Source organism: Fopius arisanus, unplaced genomic scaffold (assembly GCF_000806365.1).
Source record: "Fopius arisanus strain USDA-PBARC FA_bdor unplaced genomic scaffold, ASM80636v1 scaffold00002, whole genome shotgun sequence".
NCBI classification, from domain to species: domain Eukaryota; kingdom Metazoa; phylum Arthropoda; class Insecta; order Hymenoptera; family Braconidae; genus Fopius; species Fopius arisanus.
The window spans coordinates 97,174-113,524 of NW_011887741.1; the positions used below are offsets into that span (position 1 = coordinate 97,174).

A 16,351-nucleotide genomic window follows, 5' to 3' on the forward strand; every position below is an offset into this window, starting at 1 on the left:
TCGCCTGGATATCAACGACGAAGTCTAGAGAAAAAAGCAACGCCGGTGAAGACGATCAGAAGACCATCGATCAATGGAGTCAATCGTGTCCAATTGCGAGGGAGTTTTGCTCTGAGAGATTCTCTCGGTCCCTGGGATCAGTCGAAGAACTCGAGGAGATCAACCTACGGGGAGAGGAGAAGTACTCCTCTCAGTAGAGGCAATGGAGAATCTTCTAACACACCACAGATGTGGCTGAGATCTGACACAATAGCTGCGACACCAATCAAAACATTGAGATCGAGAAATGTTGATATCACTGGACATACGGTGCCTCCGCAGGTTGCCCATCAGTATGGCATTGTCAAGCAGAATAGGAGTGTCGGGAGCAAGATAACGAGTGGAGGAAAGGGAAAAATCAAGCAGGGAACAAGCCTCGGAAGTGGTGGAAGCAGTGGAGGTGTTGGCGGAAGCGTCAGTGGGATTGCTAAGAGAGTTAAGTCTGTTAGTCCTTATAATCCCAGTGCTAGATCGCTAAACACGAGGTCCAGGCTAAAACGCCTAGGGAAATAATTTTTTATTCAAATTCTGAATTATTGCATTATTTTTAGTAGTGAAGGTAAAGATGGAGTGGGAGTTGGAATGGGTCTCGTTAAGAGGTAGGAGACGTTTTTCGAGGGTATTTTAGAGTCTAGGTGTGAGTCACTGAGATAAAAATTATTTCTATTAATTAAATTGGCTTGTTATAACTCAATCAATTTGACAGAAGTCAATGGATATAAATATTTACAGTGGAAAATTGAGGATTTTCTTCTTTATAGTAAATTTATTTGGTAGAAGTAATTTTTTTTGCCAGTGGAGGAATTCTTCGAAGAGCCTTATTTGTAGGTGACTGCAAAAATTGAAATACGATTGATTTTTGGGAATAGAAGAAATTGAATTTCGAGTGAAATCGAAAGGAAATTATTTGAAATTTTGGGTAATCTATTTTTGGGGGGAGGATGAGAAGCTGCAAACCAGGTTCTGATGGAAATCTGGCTCTTACGGATAATGAAATATCCACCGGTAAAGATAGTAATATTGGATTTGTGAGGACTTCACTTCTGAATTTTTTTTTTAATTGTAGATAATTTCGTCCCTTCAGTTTGGTTCTTTTCTTGTTTAAGTAATTCTTCGTTTTTCGAATTCTATCGAATTTGGCGGCGTCTTTTTTATTCACTGGAATTTTTTGAGGGAAAATTCTGAGTTAAGAATTATTGTACTTTTGAACCCTTGATGTTCTTCCCGGGTATGGAATACAGTCCAATTTCCATATTTTTTATGTTGCGTGAATTAGTTAATTGTTGTGATCATAAATAGTCAAAAATCAAGGTTTTTCATATTATTTTGTTTTTTTCTTGGGGATTAACGACTATTTTGATGAGTAAAAATTGAAATTTGTCTCAATGGCGCCAGATTCTTTTTTAATAACAACTCCAGAATCAGTAGAGTTTATAGGAAAATATCATTAAATTCTTTCATAGCAGCAGTCAGCCTTGGGATAATAAAAAAATTTCAATTTCGTAATTATCTCGATAATGAATGATGCTAGGAAGAAAAGTGTTCAGAGACCTTTATTTTATTTTAGATTACAAAAGGCTTTCCCAAAAGCGGTCTTTTGATATTTTCCTATTAACGAACTGCTTCTGAAGATATATACAAATAAATCTAGAAATGATCAAAATAATAATTTCATCATGAAATTCAAATTTTGATTTTATGTTCTCGTCAGTGACACAAATTTCATCCTGAGATTTCGATTGGGATCGAAATAATCGTATTATACCCCTAAAGAACAGAATAAACAATCAAATTCGCAATTTGTAAAAATAGAGAACCAAACTTCCTATGAATTAACAAATCAGTCTCATCATGATCTTCTCATTAATCAATGGCAAGTGAAAAAAACAAATGGTTAAATTCACTAAGTCGTCATTACCGTCTTCCTTTCAAGTTTTGTTCATAGTAAAGTGGTAAAACGGCCCAGAACAGAATAAAACAGATCCATTTTTACATTCCGTTAATCATGAAATTATTTTGGTAATAATGAGTGAGGAGAGGCTATCGTGGGTCATTTTAAAAGAAAAATACCACTTTCCATTTAAAAAGGTTCATTGAATTTTCCATTGAGCTCGTTGATTACCTAGATTTCGCAACAACTAACAAAATGTGAGGAATGGATTTGTTATTTTATCATTTAAATATAAATTTCTCACGTCAGGACTAATGATCAATTGTCCGAGTTCTCTTCTTCATTACCACTAAACTAAACTAAACTAAATGATTAATAAATTCGTCACAGAATCGCCGCCTCTCTTTGATGTTTAGACTGATATCAATCTTGTTTTATACTATTTCTGATGAACTTTCTAATTACAGGGATCCTCACTTAAATTATTTGAGATATAGAGAAGATTGAAAAGATATCAAAATTACCTAAAATGTAAAAAAAAAAGATTTATAACAACACGTGCCTATTAAGTTACCAAGCTGAGTGGCTAATAAGCAAAAAATGTGAATTTGAAAATTATAAAGAGTATAAAGATATAAATGATACCTCGATAGTGTTTTACGTGTACAGATGAGTGAATTGATAACAGAGCGATTGGATAATTTGGGAATGTCGAATATGTAATGAAAAGAGATATGAACGTGTGGATTCCGTGTTGAAGCGATCAAATGCAATCAACAAGTGGCAACTCCATGTCTACAATAACTAATAATAATTGTTAAATTTGGTGATAAGACATTTTGGGAGATATTCTTAATGGATTTTTCTAGAATTTGATTTGGAGAGAAAATACATGTTGTTTATCTTGAAAAACACTTGCTTCTGCGATTACATTTATTCATTTCAATACTGAATCTGTCACATTACTTGATTGATTAAATGGACATGAACAAATCACATATACAATTTCAGATTCAATTATCATAGAGTGATATATAGATTAAAATCTATATTATTTGTACTAGAGAAGAAATTAGATCAAGTATTTTTTGATTATCGAGTTGATGATTCGCTTGAAAAATTTGTTCAATCGGATTTTTTTTTATTCTCGAAGAATTTACATTAGTGTGGTAGGCCCACAATAATAAATAATTGATAAAATAGCGGAAGTGAACTCGAACAAAAAGAAGAAACCTTGTGATTTAATTGAAATGTTGAAGCAGAAGTAGAAACATTGAAATCTGTATATTTTAATGGAGTTGGAAGGAGGCTTCAGAGTTGCGGTGAAAAATAATGAATAATAAAAATATAAATTGTCAATAATTATTTTTCTTATTTATTTCAAAAGATGTGCATTTTATTTTCTCCTCATATTTCGTTCCATTCCTCTTTCAGTTCTTCAAACATTCTTTTTTTAAGAGTAATTATTTACAATGGTTCTTTGAATACTTTTTGTCATTACTGATGTGCAATTGAATTGGATTCCAATTTTGGGATTAATTCAGTGGGAAAATTAAATTTTTTATAACTGTACGTCAATTTGAAAAAAACAATATCTCGATAATTTTTTTTACAGAATTTAATTTTCGTCAAAAATTTATTTTGACGATTTAAAAACTAGGTATTAACAGAAAGTAGGGTTTGGAATAGAATTCTAATAATGAGACAATTCTGCACAGACTTGAGTAATTCATATAAACCTTAAAATCAGAGGATTCCAACAAATACTTCGATTTTTTCGATTGTCCCATCCATCAATAATCTTCATTAATTCAAATACTGAAAAATATAACTTGGCAATAGATTACACATACATTCAGACATCGCAAGTCACTTTAGCATTTTAGCCGGTCCTTATTTTTCTTTCTTTTTACATTGATTCATACTGAGGACAGAGGCGATAAGGCACAGTTATCATCTGCGGGAGGAAAAGTCAATTCTTTCACTCTCTCGTAGTTTTTTTCTTCCACTTCTTCATTTTTACTCTCTTAATTTCTTTAAATATTGAAGGCGCAAGACGCACACGTGTGTACATTATTTACAAGTCAAAGATTACATAGAAAATAATAGGTAATTCAATAGTGAAATGATAGAGAACAGGAGATGAGAGCATTTGATGGTCCAAAATCTGATGGAAGATCATTTCGTAATAGCCATGGGTACATATAAATACTTATTCATTTTAAATACCGATTTGGATACTGAATACCAAAGTAGTTCGTATTTAGGAGATGTCCAAATCCTGAATATCTAAATATTTTCTATTCAGGAAAGAACAAAATACTAATCACATGTGGATTTAGTACTCAAAACATTGGAAAATATTAAGTACACAAACAGTTCCCTTAGTTGTTGCAATTAATTTCCTTCCAGTCACCCTTAATCCTTAACTCGATTTAAAAAAAAAGAATTATTTTTTCTTCGACCGCCCATAGACAAAAATTAATACGAAATATATAATTTTTATAGTGGTAAGTTTTATGGTTCGTATTGGATTTTTAATGACTGAAAGCCAATCAATTTTTATCGGGAAATTGTGAATTTTTCACGAGTATCATGACTATTTTGATTACTATTACACTACCTGTGAAAATTCGCGGATAACTCACGTATAATAAAATATAGGAACGCACAAGTTGATGAATGTCATTTTAATGGATGTGATAACAAACTTCGTCCTTGACTCCGTCAGTAAACCTCACATTCGCTAAACAATACATTTACCAGTTAGTGCAGTAATATATTATTATTCCACTAGCTAAAAAAATGCTTGAGACCGAAAATGCAAGGACGCACTTGAAGAACACATTTTTGGGCGATAATAAATATTTACGTATCATATTACTCTGCATCATCTGATTTAAACTTTCAGTGTCAATTGTTCAAATATCTCCAAGGAAATTTGATAAAATCACTTTAAAAAATCATGAAAATTGAATTTTCCAATACCCTGTTGCAACTGATTGCATTTACATTCTATTCAATAACTTTTTACATTTTTTGTCGTTCGATTTTCTAGGTTTTGGGAAATATCGTAAATTACGCAGCAAATTACATTTTTTACGGCCAGTTCTACGAACAATTTGATGACATTCGGTATATAATAAATGTACGAGTACCAAATACTTCTACATTTAATATTTTGAGAAGTAATGGATATTCAATATTTTCATAAACAGTCCTGACTGACGAAAAAAAAACTGTTAATACCTGAATACTTGTTTATTTAGCATTTTCTAAATCAACTGTTGCTCATCACTGTTCCACGAATATAATTTAAAACATGATTATTAGAGAAATTGATAGAACGATATATCCCGATAGGAATTATTTCAATTCCATTCCATTACATGAGAAACAATGAAATACAATTAACCAAATTTTTTACCAAACTAATATCTTTTTAATTTCCTCTCAAATCTCAAGTCAATTGTAAATTCAAACAAACGAACAATTGAACACATCATGTTTATAAGCAGATAGCACTCATCAATTGGTCAATTATGGTCAGACAGAGAGTGAACGTTGTAGCAACGAAAATTACTATACGAACAATCACCGCATAATACTTTAAACCATCAATTTACAGGTATATTGAAATAAATTCTGAATCAAATCCTTGGACATTTCTTATTCTTCATCAATTCACTTGAGAATTTTCGGTACTCGATTGGACCATCGTGACTTTCTCGTGAACACTGGTCACTCCTTTAACGTACTATTTTGGCCCATATTTTCTTTATCAAAATAACAAATACATCATTATTACATGGTAGAGTGGATTGAATCGAAATGGTGACGACGAATGATTCCATTCAACTCTGAATCTAGTGATATCATTGAAAAATATTATGAAATGCTTTTTGGAGAGACAAGGACTCCATGAAAACGATATTTACACCTTATTACTGCAAAGATAACTTAACTTTATGAATTTATATTCTTTGATGAATCACAAAATTCAGAATGATTTAGTTCCTGCATCATAATCTCATCACGATATTTATCTCCTGCATCAGAATACTTTTTTGTATTTTAAACAAATGCAGCAAAAGAGCAATAAAACTAGAAGAAAAAAAAATTCGCTAGTGGAAAAGTCATGAAGAAATAAGGAAAATCGAATCTTTTCTTTAAAATCACTTTCTTAATGATCTAATGACTTAACGAACAAAAAATATATTGACAATTTAATTCGTCCAATCGAGTATTGAAAAACCACCTTAATACTAATTAATAATTAATTATAACAAACAGGAGTGACAGATAGTGAGGTTGAATATTCCAGGGATTTATCACGTTTTCCCATCATTTAATCAGTCAATATGAAAAAATATGACAGAAAAAAAATAATTTCTCACACAGCACAACCTTTTCTCACTCCATACATGACCTTAAGCTCCGGTACAATGATTTTACTTATAAGAACGTTCGTTTTAGCTGTTAGGATCTCTCTCCTTTGATCTTTTTTGAATATTTTAATTCCAGGTCGATGAACGAGAAATGCATTATCAAGAATTAAAAAATCATAATCAAGAACACAAAGCTCGTAGCCCTGTGTCATTTTGTCACTCTTACCCTCCCAACTCAGTCTCTCGTCATACCAAGGATCAGAATTTGTTCCTATGAATATTGGCTCCCAGTGAACGAAGGGACCTGTCCTCTTCCCCACGTGGAATACGTGCAGACCTTCAGTTTCTGGTGCCTCCTGCCACTCTTTGCTTTTTGGTACATTGTGGCAACTCGAGCACAACTTCTTGTGGAATGGTATTGCTGTTCCTGATTTTAACATTTTTGACTGAAAAAATTAAATCATCATTTTAAGCGCTATCTAATTACAATTAACAATCTAGCAACTCGTATTTTTTATTTTTCAAGAAAAAGTTTGTAGTTTTTTCAATCATCACAGAAAATGGGGAATTAACTTTTTGGATTTTTTGTTTGGATTTTATTTTGTTAGTGGAAAATGTTTTTTTATTTGAGATTGAAATTGTCGGTTGGAAGCCATTGTACTAGTTATAAAGAATAATAATAATTATCAAAAAGAGCAGAAAGTGTGGAAGGGTGGCAGATGGAGATATTGAATCCAAGGGATTTTCCAAGGTTACAGAAAAATAATTAAAAATACGCAATTTACTATCGGCAATATTTGATAGTCTATTTTATTTCTATGTTGTTATCTACTGTCAAATGTATTCCTTTCTTCAAATAATCTGCAGCAATGAGATTTTGCTACAACAAAAAAAAATTGGAGGAGGATTTTTTATTTGATTAGTTGCAACTTTAGGCAAATAGTCAAAATAGATTATTTGCAAATTCTGCCGTAATTTTCAAAACCATTTGACTTGAAAACAGAGTCTTCGGGGTTTTGTCATTTCAGATTAAATTTTTCTTTTACTAATTTTCCACAGCAAAAACTTTTGACATTTCTTTGTAAACTTCATTACTTAGATAATATATTTATAATTTGAAAAATCACTTTGTTACATTTCCCAACTTGTCTGGAAGTTCGTGTGAATAATGGAATTGAATACTCGAGAAGTGCCTGGTTTAAATAGAAAATGGCGGGGAAGTTCCTTTACAGAAAGGAAATTCAGACTCAAAATCATCTGAAAAGCGGAGATATGGTATTCCCTCAGAAAGTTTTTATACCACCTATGTTGCACAAAATTGAAGTTAAATACGAATGAGTACGACTGAGATATCTCGCTAAATATTACCGACATCACAATAATTTATACAACAAAAGGTAAAAAAGTGCCTTTTCCTGGCAGATAGACCTCATAATAAATCATCACTGCAACATCTTTCAATCATTTCAATACTGAATGATGTGAGCTGAAATGATAGAAATAGATTTTTTGGAACTGATGATTTACACAAAAGTTCTTTTAAGGCCCGGATGGACTGTCTGGAAAAGATAATTTACTCCAAAATTGGGACTTCTAATTACTCCGTCAATTAATCGTTTTTTTCCGATAATTGTTAGCTAGCGGCCTAGTTGTCGACATGACAACGATTAAATTATCTTTTCTAGATAATCCACCCGAGCCTTAACAATTTCTGCAAATAAATGTTGAAAACAATTACCAAATATTTAATGGAAATTGTTCGGAATGATCTCTTATCATTCATACAGATTTGAAAGATGAAAAATAATAATTACCAAGGCTGTTTTATTGATTGGAGGTAAACTCTTCTCATCAACTTCAAAAATTGATAGAACGAAGACCTTAGGATTAGGCTTGAACAAAGTAGGCTGATCACGTCGCCTAATCATCTCCAAAAATTTCGATGGCAGCTCAGGACTCGGATAAAGTTCGATATCACTGGCTAATAAATAATGAGTAACTGCTGATTCTCTAGCTACATTACGTCCAACATTAACTGGATACAAAAGTTTCTTCTCGTTCTTGTACATTTTACTGGTGTACTGAGGATTAGCCCATGGTGCACCTAGACTGCAGTTGTAAATCTCGTCTATGACTTTTTCACTCGGTGGCACCTGCAAAACATCACAAACCGATAAATTATTTCGTTATATAAGATAAACGAGAGGAGGTGAGCTCATGAAGTTGTAAAATCTATCAAGAAAAATTGAATGACCCACAGTTATGAGTTTAATTATGTTATGATTGGCTCTTTTTCACTATTTGACACACGAAGAAACTAAATATTTTAACCGAGAGGAATAATTAAGGAGCACACCTAGTGTAAAACTATGAAAATATACGTTTTTTAAATATTTTTAGAAATATGATACTGAAATTTCAAGGGGTATCTCAAATAGTTATTTGAACTGTCGTCTAACATTAACATTAATATCTATAACAATAGAATCAATCATTTTTTCTTCAAGCGCATTTTTCTCAAATCTACATTTTTTACGTTTGCTGTAGCTATAATTAATATTAAGATTTAAGACCCGGATAGACCATCTATCGAACCGCATTTATTATTAATATTTGTATATATAAAATAATTGGGGTGACCTTTCAACAATCAATAAGAATAAATAAATGTCTTCTGTAGCTTTAGGGCTAGAAATCAATTCGAAATTAAAATAAATTTACTGAACCAAGAAGACAAAACACATTTATTCATTAATAATCATTACTCCTCTATTAATTAATTATCACGATTGAAGAATGTTTTTACCCTTTAACAAAAATTATCTTTCATAATCCTAGAATCATTTCAGATCCCAATTATTTCAATTGAACTTTTTTAGAGTTCGCAAAAGACTGAAAGTCCCAAGAAAGAAGTCGTAACTTCCCTTGAGAATAATTAATCAGTTATACAACCCAACAATCAACAAAAAGTGCTCTACGAATGTCCAACCGCAGTCGAAACAATTTCAAACGAAAAAAGTTTTTCTTACTGTCTTACATAATCCGTTATTACCTTTACAATTATATTCGTTATAGTTCCACAGTGCAGTGAGAAAAAAAATTATTTTAGCAAATATATCGTTTGAATCGAGGGAAAAGGCGTATAAAGACAATTTCGTTTATCTTTTCGAAAGTGTTTTCAAACGTTTTCGAAATTTACGCAAAAAAGTTGTGAAAATAATGCACTCGTGCCTCGACAAAATTCGAAGTCTTCCATTTTTCCAAATGGATCATCAATCCCGTCATAATTTCGACTGGAAAGAAACAAAGGGACGAATTCCTCGAGATTATTTAGTACTTGATTCCGGAATCAGTTGAATCACACCTGCCCGACATTTAGACTTTGAGTATTTAAACAATTTAAAGTATGAGTATCCACTAAATAAAAATATTATTTTGTAGCTATTAGGTGGAATCGTATTTATTTATTCATAAATAAAAAAACGGTCTCCAAAAGTTGATCTCATACGACTCAAAATCGTCTAAAGCATGGAGATAATATTTCCTCGGACTGTTTATACGACATTTTGCACAAAAAAAAAATAGTATCCGAAAAATTGTAAGTACGTGCTTTTCTCTGAACTGAAGCGATATTTAATGGTGTTGACAAAATGTGTGTGAATGCTTCATAAGACTTGGTAACGTCAAGTAAATTAGCAAGTAGTTAATGAGTAAATTTGATGAAGAAATATTTTTTTGTGAGTATGACGGTAAAATAAGTTCCAGATTAACATGAAGAATGATCGTTGGAGGTTGATGGACATAAGAGTGTCGATACGAACCACTTTAGGCACGTGTTTGCTGCTGAAGTACAGGTGAAAGGTTACGAGTTGAGAGACAAGTGGACTACCGCAGTTTCTCAAGTATTTGATTGAGTCGAGGGTCGGCTGAAAGTCATTACCCGGTGCATGCATTGCAATCGATACCGGTGCCTTCCATCGCTCCAAAAGTGGTTCAAGATTGTCCAGAAAGGTGTAATCCCCGTGTGTCGTATATGTTATCGTTTCCCAGCAACTCACTGACATCGTCATTGGTACGTAATTATAAAGCACCCAGTAGTCACCACGTTGGGCTTTTCGAGGCTCGAGGCTCTTATCATTGCATCCCACCGCGTCTTTCAGGCTTATCGAAGGTTGTACCAGTGGTCGACTCTGAAATATTTATGTTTATCAGCATTTTATAACATGAAGTAAGGATAAATAAGTTTCATGAGACTTTGGGTGGCTTTTATGTGACAGGAAAAATTACTGACACCTCTGGAAATAGTCCGGGAGAAGGAGAGGAGGCGGAAAATGGCCAGAGGATGTTCCAGGTATTTCACTCTTCCGGGTTTTCATGAAGAATACATCTGGAATGATTCAGAAGACTTTAGAGAAATTTTTATTTCAAGGCCCACGTGTACTGTCCATCGAACGTCATTTTTGGTCTGAATTTTGTCGGGCTAGACTAGTCCCTTTTAAAAAAAAGCATGTAACGTTTTTTGTCACCTTTTTTTGGCGCTATGCATATCAAAATATATCTATATAATATGATATATATATAATATATAATATATATAATTATATATATATATTAATTTTTTTTATATAATAATATTTAATATTTTTATTTATATATTATATTATACTAAATTTATATAATATAATATATAAATTTTTAGACTTTTTTCTTTCTTCTTTTTGAAATTCTATATATGTATATATTATATTGGAAATAACCGTGAATATAAATATATATATTCCAATGATAACACCCCATACGTGGACGATTTGGCGCGCATAGCGCGCCATATACGCTAGTGTTGATAAATTTGGGGTCCATATTGTGTTGTGAAAATTACTCCAGTGGTTATTAAAAAATTATGATAAAATAATGGAAACCGTGTGGGAGGGTGGCAGATCGAGATATTGATTTCAAGGGGTCTGCCAAGTTTACAGGAAAATAATAAATGGAAAATACGCAGTTTACGAGCCACCATGATGGGGAGAGCGAGTACATTTGACAGTCCATTATATGGAATAAAAATGGACTGCCAAATGTAGTCTCAGTTATTTTCCTGTGAATTTGGCAGATCCCTTGGGATCAATATCTCTGTCTACCACTCTTCAACAATTTTTTCTTTTTTTTCATTAACCACTGGAGGGTTTTCTGCAAACACCATTTGAAAACCAAATTTATAAATATTTGGGGATTATAAATAATATCAAATAATTCAAGATTATGCTCGATAGGTAGTGCATGCAGGCCTTGAAGTTTTTCAGATAAAGAAATTTCATTAAACGAAATGGGATGTTTTTTTTTTTTAAATATGGAAAGGTAAAGGGAGAAAATTTAGAGAGAAATTCCTTTGGAGGATGTTGGAGTTCTTAGGGAAGAGCTTTCAAAATTTATTGACGGGTTGAAAGGTGATTAAAATTCTGATTGGATCGAAGTTGATTGATTGATAGGTTCTGACCTCTTTCAGTAATAAGACGTTTTCGGAAAATATCTGAAAGCTCTTCCGTAGGAAAGCCCAATGGCAGTAAAATAGTTATAATGACATCAATTTTTATGATAAAATTAACCGAATCGGTTCATCATTTTATGACCGATTAAAACTCGAATCTTATGATCCTATGGAAGAATAAAATTTGATCATCTTATGTTTTCAATTATATTCTAAGTACAATTTTTTTCGAATTGAATATTTGAGAACAAAATTACTCAATTGATCTGAATGACTCTCGAAAATTTATGACGAATTGTGAAATTAACAAGTATTAAGACTGTTAGCTAACGAATTAATTTTGTAATGAGCAACGGCAAGAGAAATTATTAATTTATTTCATTTTTCCAGAAAAATTGACATTTATAATAAACAATTTTGTGCCATTATTTCGTACTTAACGATTCCCCATTTTACTATTCTATTAATAACGGAATCATCAGGGAAAATTTTCAACAAGAACTTAGACTTCTGTCAGAAGTTCACTTCACAATTCTGCCTATAATATCACTCACTCCTAGAATACGTTCGACTAATTGGAAAAATTCTCGTTTAATGGCATGAATTGATTTCTCGATGAGTATCGTTGAATCCACGAGAGACAATTGAAATAATTTTTATCCAGATGCCTTTCCAGATGGAAAAACTCGATGACTTTTCACAATCGATCAGCAAATTATCGTTTTTTACATCAAACTTCCGGAGCATTATTTCTTCGTTATATTCCTTCAATTCTGAAATTCTTGCTAAAAACTGGCCTCGGAAAAAGGCAGTCCCTGATTTACCACTTCACAAGAGAGTTCGAGGTACTTATATCTTTTGTTCTACTTGGAATTCAAATAAAAGAGATTTGAATACATGGAAAATATAAACTACAGTGTATAATATTTAATGAATCACTTCTTCATTAAATAAACGGAATCCAACAAAAAGCACTTGTTTTTCTGAAGAAATTTTTTTTATGAAACTATTGGATTTTGAACACGAAACATGATTGAGCTGAATTATCTGACCTAAAAAGAGAAGCTATACTGAATTTTAAATTATTTACTGTTGATTTGTCTTTAGGAATAATATTGTTATATTGTTGTTTATAATTATATGTTTATAATTCATTTTTATGGAACAATCGAAGTCAAAGAAAAATGACAATTTGTTAGAGAATTTTTTTTTTTATATTCCCGCCCTTTCTGCCCTGTTCTAATTGGTCCTGTCTCACCCTATGCATGCAGCTGTGGATCCTACACTGTACCGTATTCACTATCTTATAGAATGTAGGAGTGACATGGGAAACCACAGGAAAAACCATGTCGGTACAGGCGGTTGCTCTATTAGCAACCTCTTGGTCATCGGCGCCTGTTGAAAAATTCGATTCAACGGGGAATCAAATTCACAATTTTCTGAATGCTAAACTCGCACCTAGCCACTGAGCCACTGACGTAATTTGTCATTTCATTTAGAGAATTTATTATCATATACATATATACAGTGTATGTACAAGTAGTAATACTCAATAGCCAGATCTACAGCCCGTGGCTCTTTACCTAATATAATGAAGCTTAATGTGAAGTGATGATTAATTATAGTTGGGGATGGCTGCAGAAAAGTAGATGAATAGGGAAAATTATAAGAATTTGGAAAAAACCCTAGGCGACGGACGTCGGTGGGTTAGAGAATTTGAATTTGTATTTCTGATAATTTGCGTATTGCCCAGAATTAGAAAATGACGGACTGTTTCCTGAACTCGAATTTTTTCGTTTTCAAAAATGTGTATTGCTTCTTTGAATATTCCAAATCATTGAATACCAAGTAATCCAAATTATCTATTTGCCTTTATCAATGTACGCGATAGACCCTTAAAAATTCATAAAGTTCAATGTTTCACCACAAAACGACAAGCTGGTGTAGTTTTGCTTTTGTTTGTAAATCAGTTCTTTTCCCTGAGAACGTTCACATATTGTATGGAAATTTATGACAAAATGAAATAGACTCTAGGTTGTTTTTCATCCAGTCTCATAAAATTATGAAACACAAAGAAACGATATTGAAAATGTACCTCTTGTCCCTCAAGTCCATGCTCATCCTTCCCGACAAATTTCGTAGCATCGACCCCTTTTGTACCACCAGCAGATCCAGTTGTTGAAGTATCGACATGTTTTTTCTCCTCCGACCCGGTGACTTTGGTGGCTCTTGCCTCTTGAGCTGTTTTGAGACTGGAATTTATCTGAATACTCTCACTCCCCAATATATTATCCTGGACCAGTGGAACGGCAGCAGCTGTGTCCCAGTTGGTTCCATCCTCCTGCCAGGAACCAAAATGCACGCAGACATACAATAAAACACAGACATTGAGGATTATCGAGAGCCTCAAGGCCCAATTCCGTCTTGTCATAACGCTCATTTCATCCCTCCAAAATTTATGCTAGGGATAATTCATGATTCCAACTTCACTCGTGGTTTTTTCCCCTATTTTTCTAGTTGAAATAATTCTGTGTCTTCTGCGGTGAATATTGCATCAATACATCATCGCAGGTGGAACGTGGAGACCGTCGACTGACCCTGAAAACAATAATTAACAGCTATTGAGTTATGTCGAGCGAATGCTGGCTCTATTATGGATCATAAATAATGGTAACTGCTGCTACCGTTAAGGATGTTGATTTAGTACTTTTTGAGGAGTCGATAGGGCAATATTGGATTGCTCGGAATTTTTGTGAAATTCTCCCTTTTTTTCCCTAGTCTTTATATTTTCGTCTCTGGAAGGATATCTATGGTTTTATTGCACTAGGACTGGGGAGTAGGAAAAAGGAAAAGCATCGAGTCCTGTATTTTACGGACCAACTTATGCTTATTGCTGGCCATCCCTAAGTAGCATTTGGCGACCAGAAGTTGTTAAGGGAGATGAAAAAAGCTCTTTCGAGGGTGGAAATATCGTAATCCCAAGAGTTCTAAAATAAAGCTCAAGTAATTGACTTTGGGATTGGTCTCTCTTGAGTATCCTTAGAGTTAGAGTTACAGTCGTACCTCTTGGCTAAAGTAGAATCAGAAATTACTCCTAAAGAATAAATTATATCGGTGAAAATACAAATCGAAGTGTTCAGTATTTTTAATCTCATAATCCGATAGGTGAATTTGGCGAACAGATACCGGCATTTAAATGTTTCGAGTGGATTCCGTAATCGGTAAGCGAACTAAAAGTCCCGTAATTTTTACTAAATATTTTTCTAATTTTTACTAATTATTATTCCCCGTGTTGAATACCACATAAGCGTCCAAGTTATGTGGTATTTCCCTCAAGGCTAGCTGCAAACAAATAAAGTCATCAAGTTTTTCAGGAAAATTTTTTTTCTTGAACAATTTCTTTGCAATGAATGGATCGCGAAATGCCCGATAATTTTGAAGCTCTTGTGGTATTATAAGTGAATATTTTTCGAATATTTTCTCTTTTAGGTATATATATTTTACCTATATATTTTTTACCTATATATATATATAAATAATTTAAACAGTGGATTAAATACGGTAATTCTACTTTATTAAAAATGGCACGAGGAAGAAATGTCTGTTCTCTACGGCCTGCCTCAGCAGACTAAAAATTGATCAACGAGACCAAAGGAAATCGCCATCCTAAGACAAAGGATCCCCTTTGCCGAATCCCGGAAAAAATATCCCAGGGAAAAAATATCCCACACATTCAAAACGTGTTAAAACTCGCTCAATTTAATTATTTTTTTCGTTGTCTATTTTTTCAGGGACTCTAATTTTCCTATGGTCTATCAAATTGGGTGGGTTTTAACACGTTTTCGGTGTGTGGGCTATTTTTTCCGGGGATATTTTTTCCGCCTACCCCTTTGCCACATGACCTCATTGCTTATGTTTATGTTTACTTCCAACATCTCTCTCTATGTTGATTCATTTTTGAAACCATAAACTTATAAAAATCAATTCATAGAAGACTGAAGCAATATCTCAACGTATTATAATTACAATATTGATGAAATTTCAAGTTATCATGTTGTCATTGCAACATTAATTATCGGACTATAAAAAATTAAAGGTGGACTTCCCAGGGCCGCAGTCGATGTCAATTCAACACTAAATGCCAAAATTTCTTTTACTGTGTAGTCTTTTCTCGTTTAACTTATTTTTATGGGAAGTTATTTGACAAAGCATCCGTTTTTTATATTTCTTCGGTAGTTATTTACTCAATAAATTTTACCGAGCTTGACGAATCGGCCTGCGAAGAGAGGTCTTTCTTTTCATGACCACACGTGTTAGCACTTCATTCTACGACCAACGAGCCGAGTGTTTATGGCCTTACAAATGAAAAACGAAACGATAAATTTTCAAGTTTCTGAGACAGTGTCTGTTGCAGTGTGACATGAGAAATTTTTAAGTGAATTTCTTAAACTATTGAAAAACGGTAATCGTGTTGTACACCCCATAATTAATTAACTAAACAATTTACTTATATATTGTGACGAGGCAGAATTTTGCGCCCCCCCCCCC

At 33.1% G+C, this 16,351-nt stretch overlaps 2 protein-coding genes across 4 annotated transcripts in view; one reads left to right on the top strand and one right to left on the bottom strand.

Moving 5' to 3' along the window:
* The window catches only part of Pp2C1 (protein phosphatase 2C), a gene marked incomplete in the record, with an annotated part of 9,675 nt that extends 4,352 nt beyond the window's left edge, over positions 1–5,323 (top strand). Inside the window, 1 exon segment of the mRNA XM_011303176.1 lies at positions 1–5,323. Within this exon segment, the coding sequence (XP_011301478.1) occupies positions 1–552 (552 nt within the window).
* LOC105265586 (beta-1,4-glucuronyltransferase 1) overlaps positions 3,279–16,351 on the bottom strand; it is a 53,763-nt gene continuing 40,690 nt past the window's right edge. For all 3 annotated transcript variants that reach the window (XM_011303154.1, XM_011303145.1, XM_011303163.1), the window contains exons 2-5: positions 13,899–14,401; positions 10,140–10,508; positions 8,133–8,471; positions 3,279–6,764 (exon numbers count right to left, since the gene is read on the bottom strand). In XM_011303154.1, coding sequence (XP_011301456.1) covers positions 6,324–6,764; positions 8,133–8,471; positions 10,140–10,508; positions 13,899–14,243 — 1,494 coding nt within the window. In that variant the 5' untranslated portion in view covers positions 14,244–14,401 and the 3' untranslated portion in view covers positions 3,279–6,323. The remainder of the gene's footprint in view (positions 6,765–8,132; positions 8,472–10,139; positions 10,509–13,898; positions 14,402–16,351) is intronic.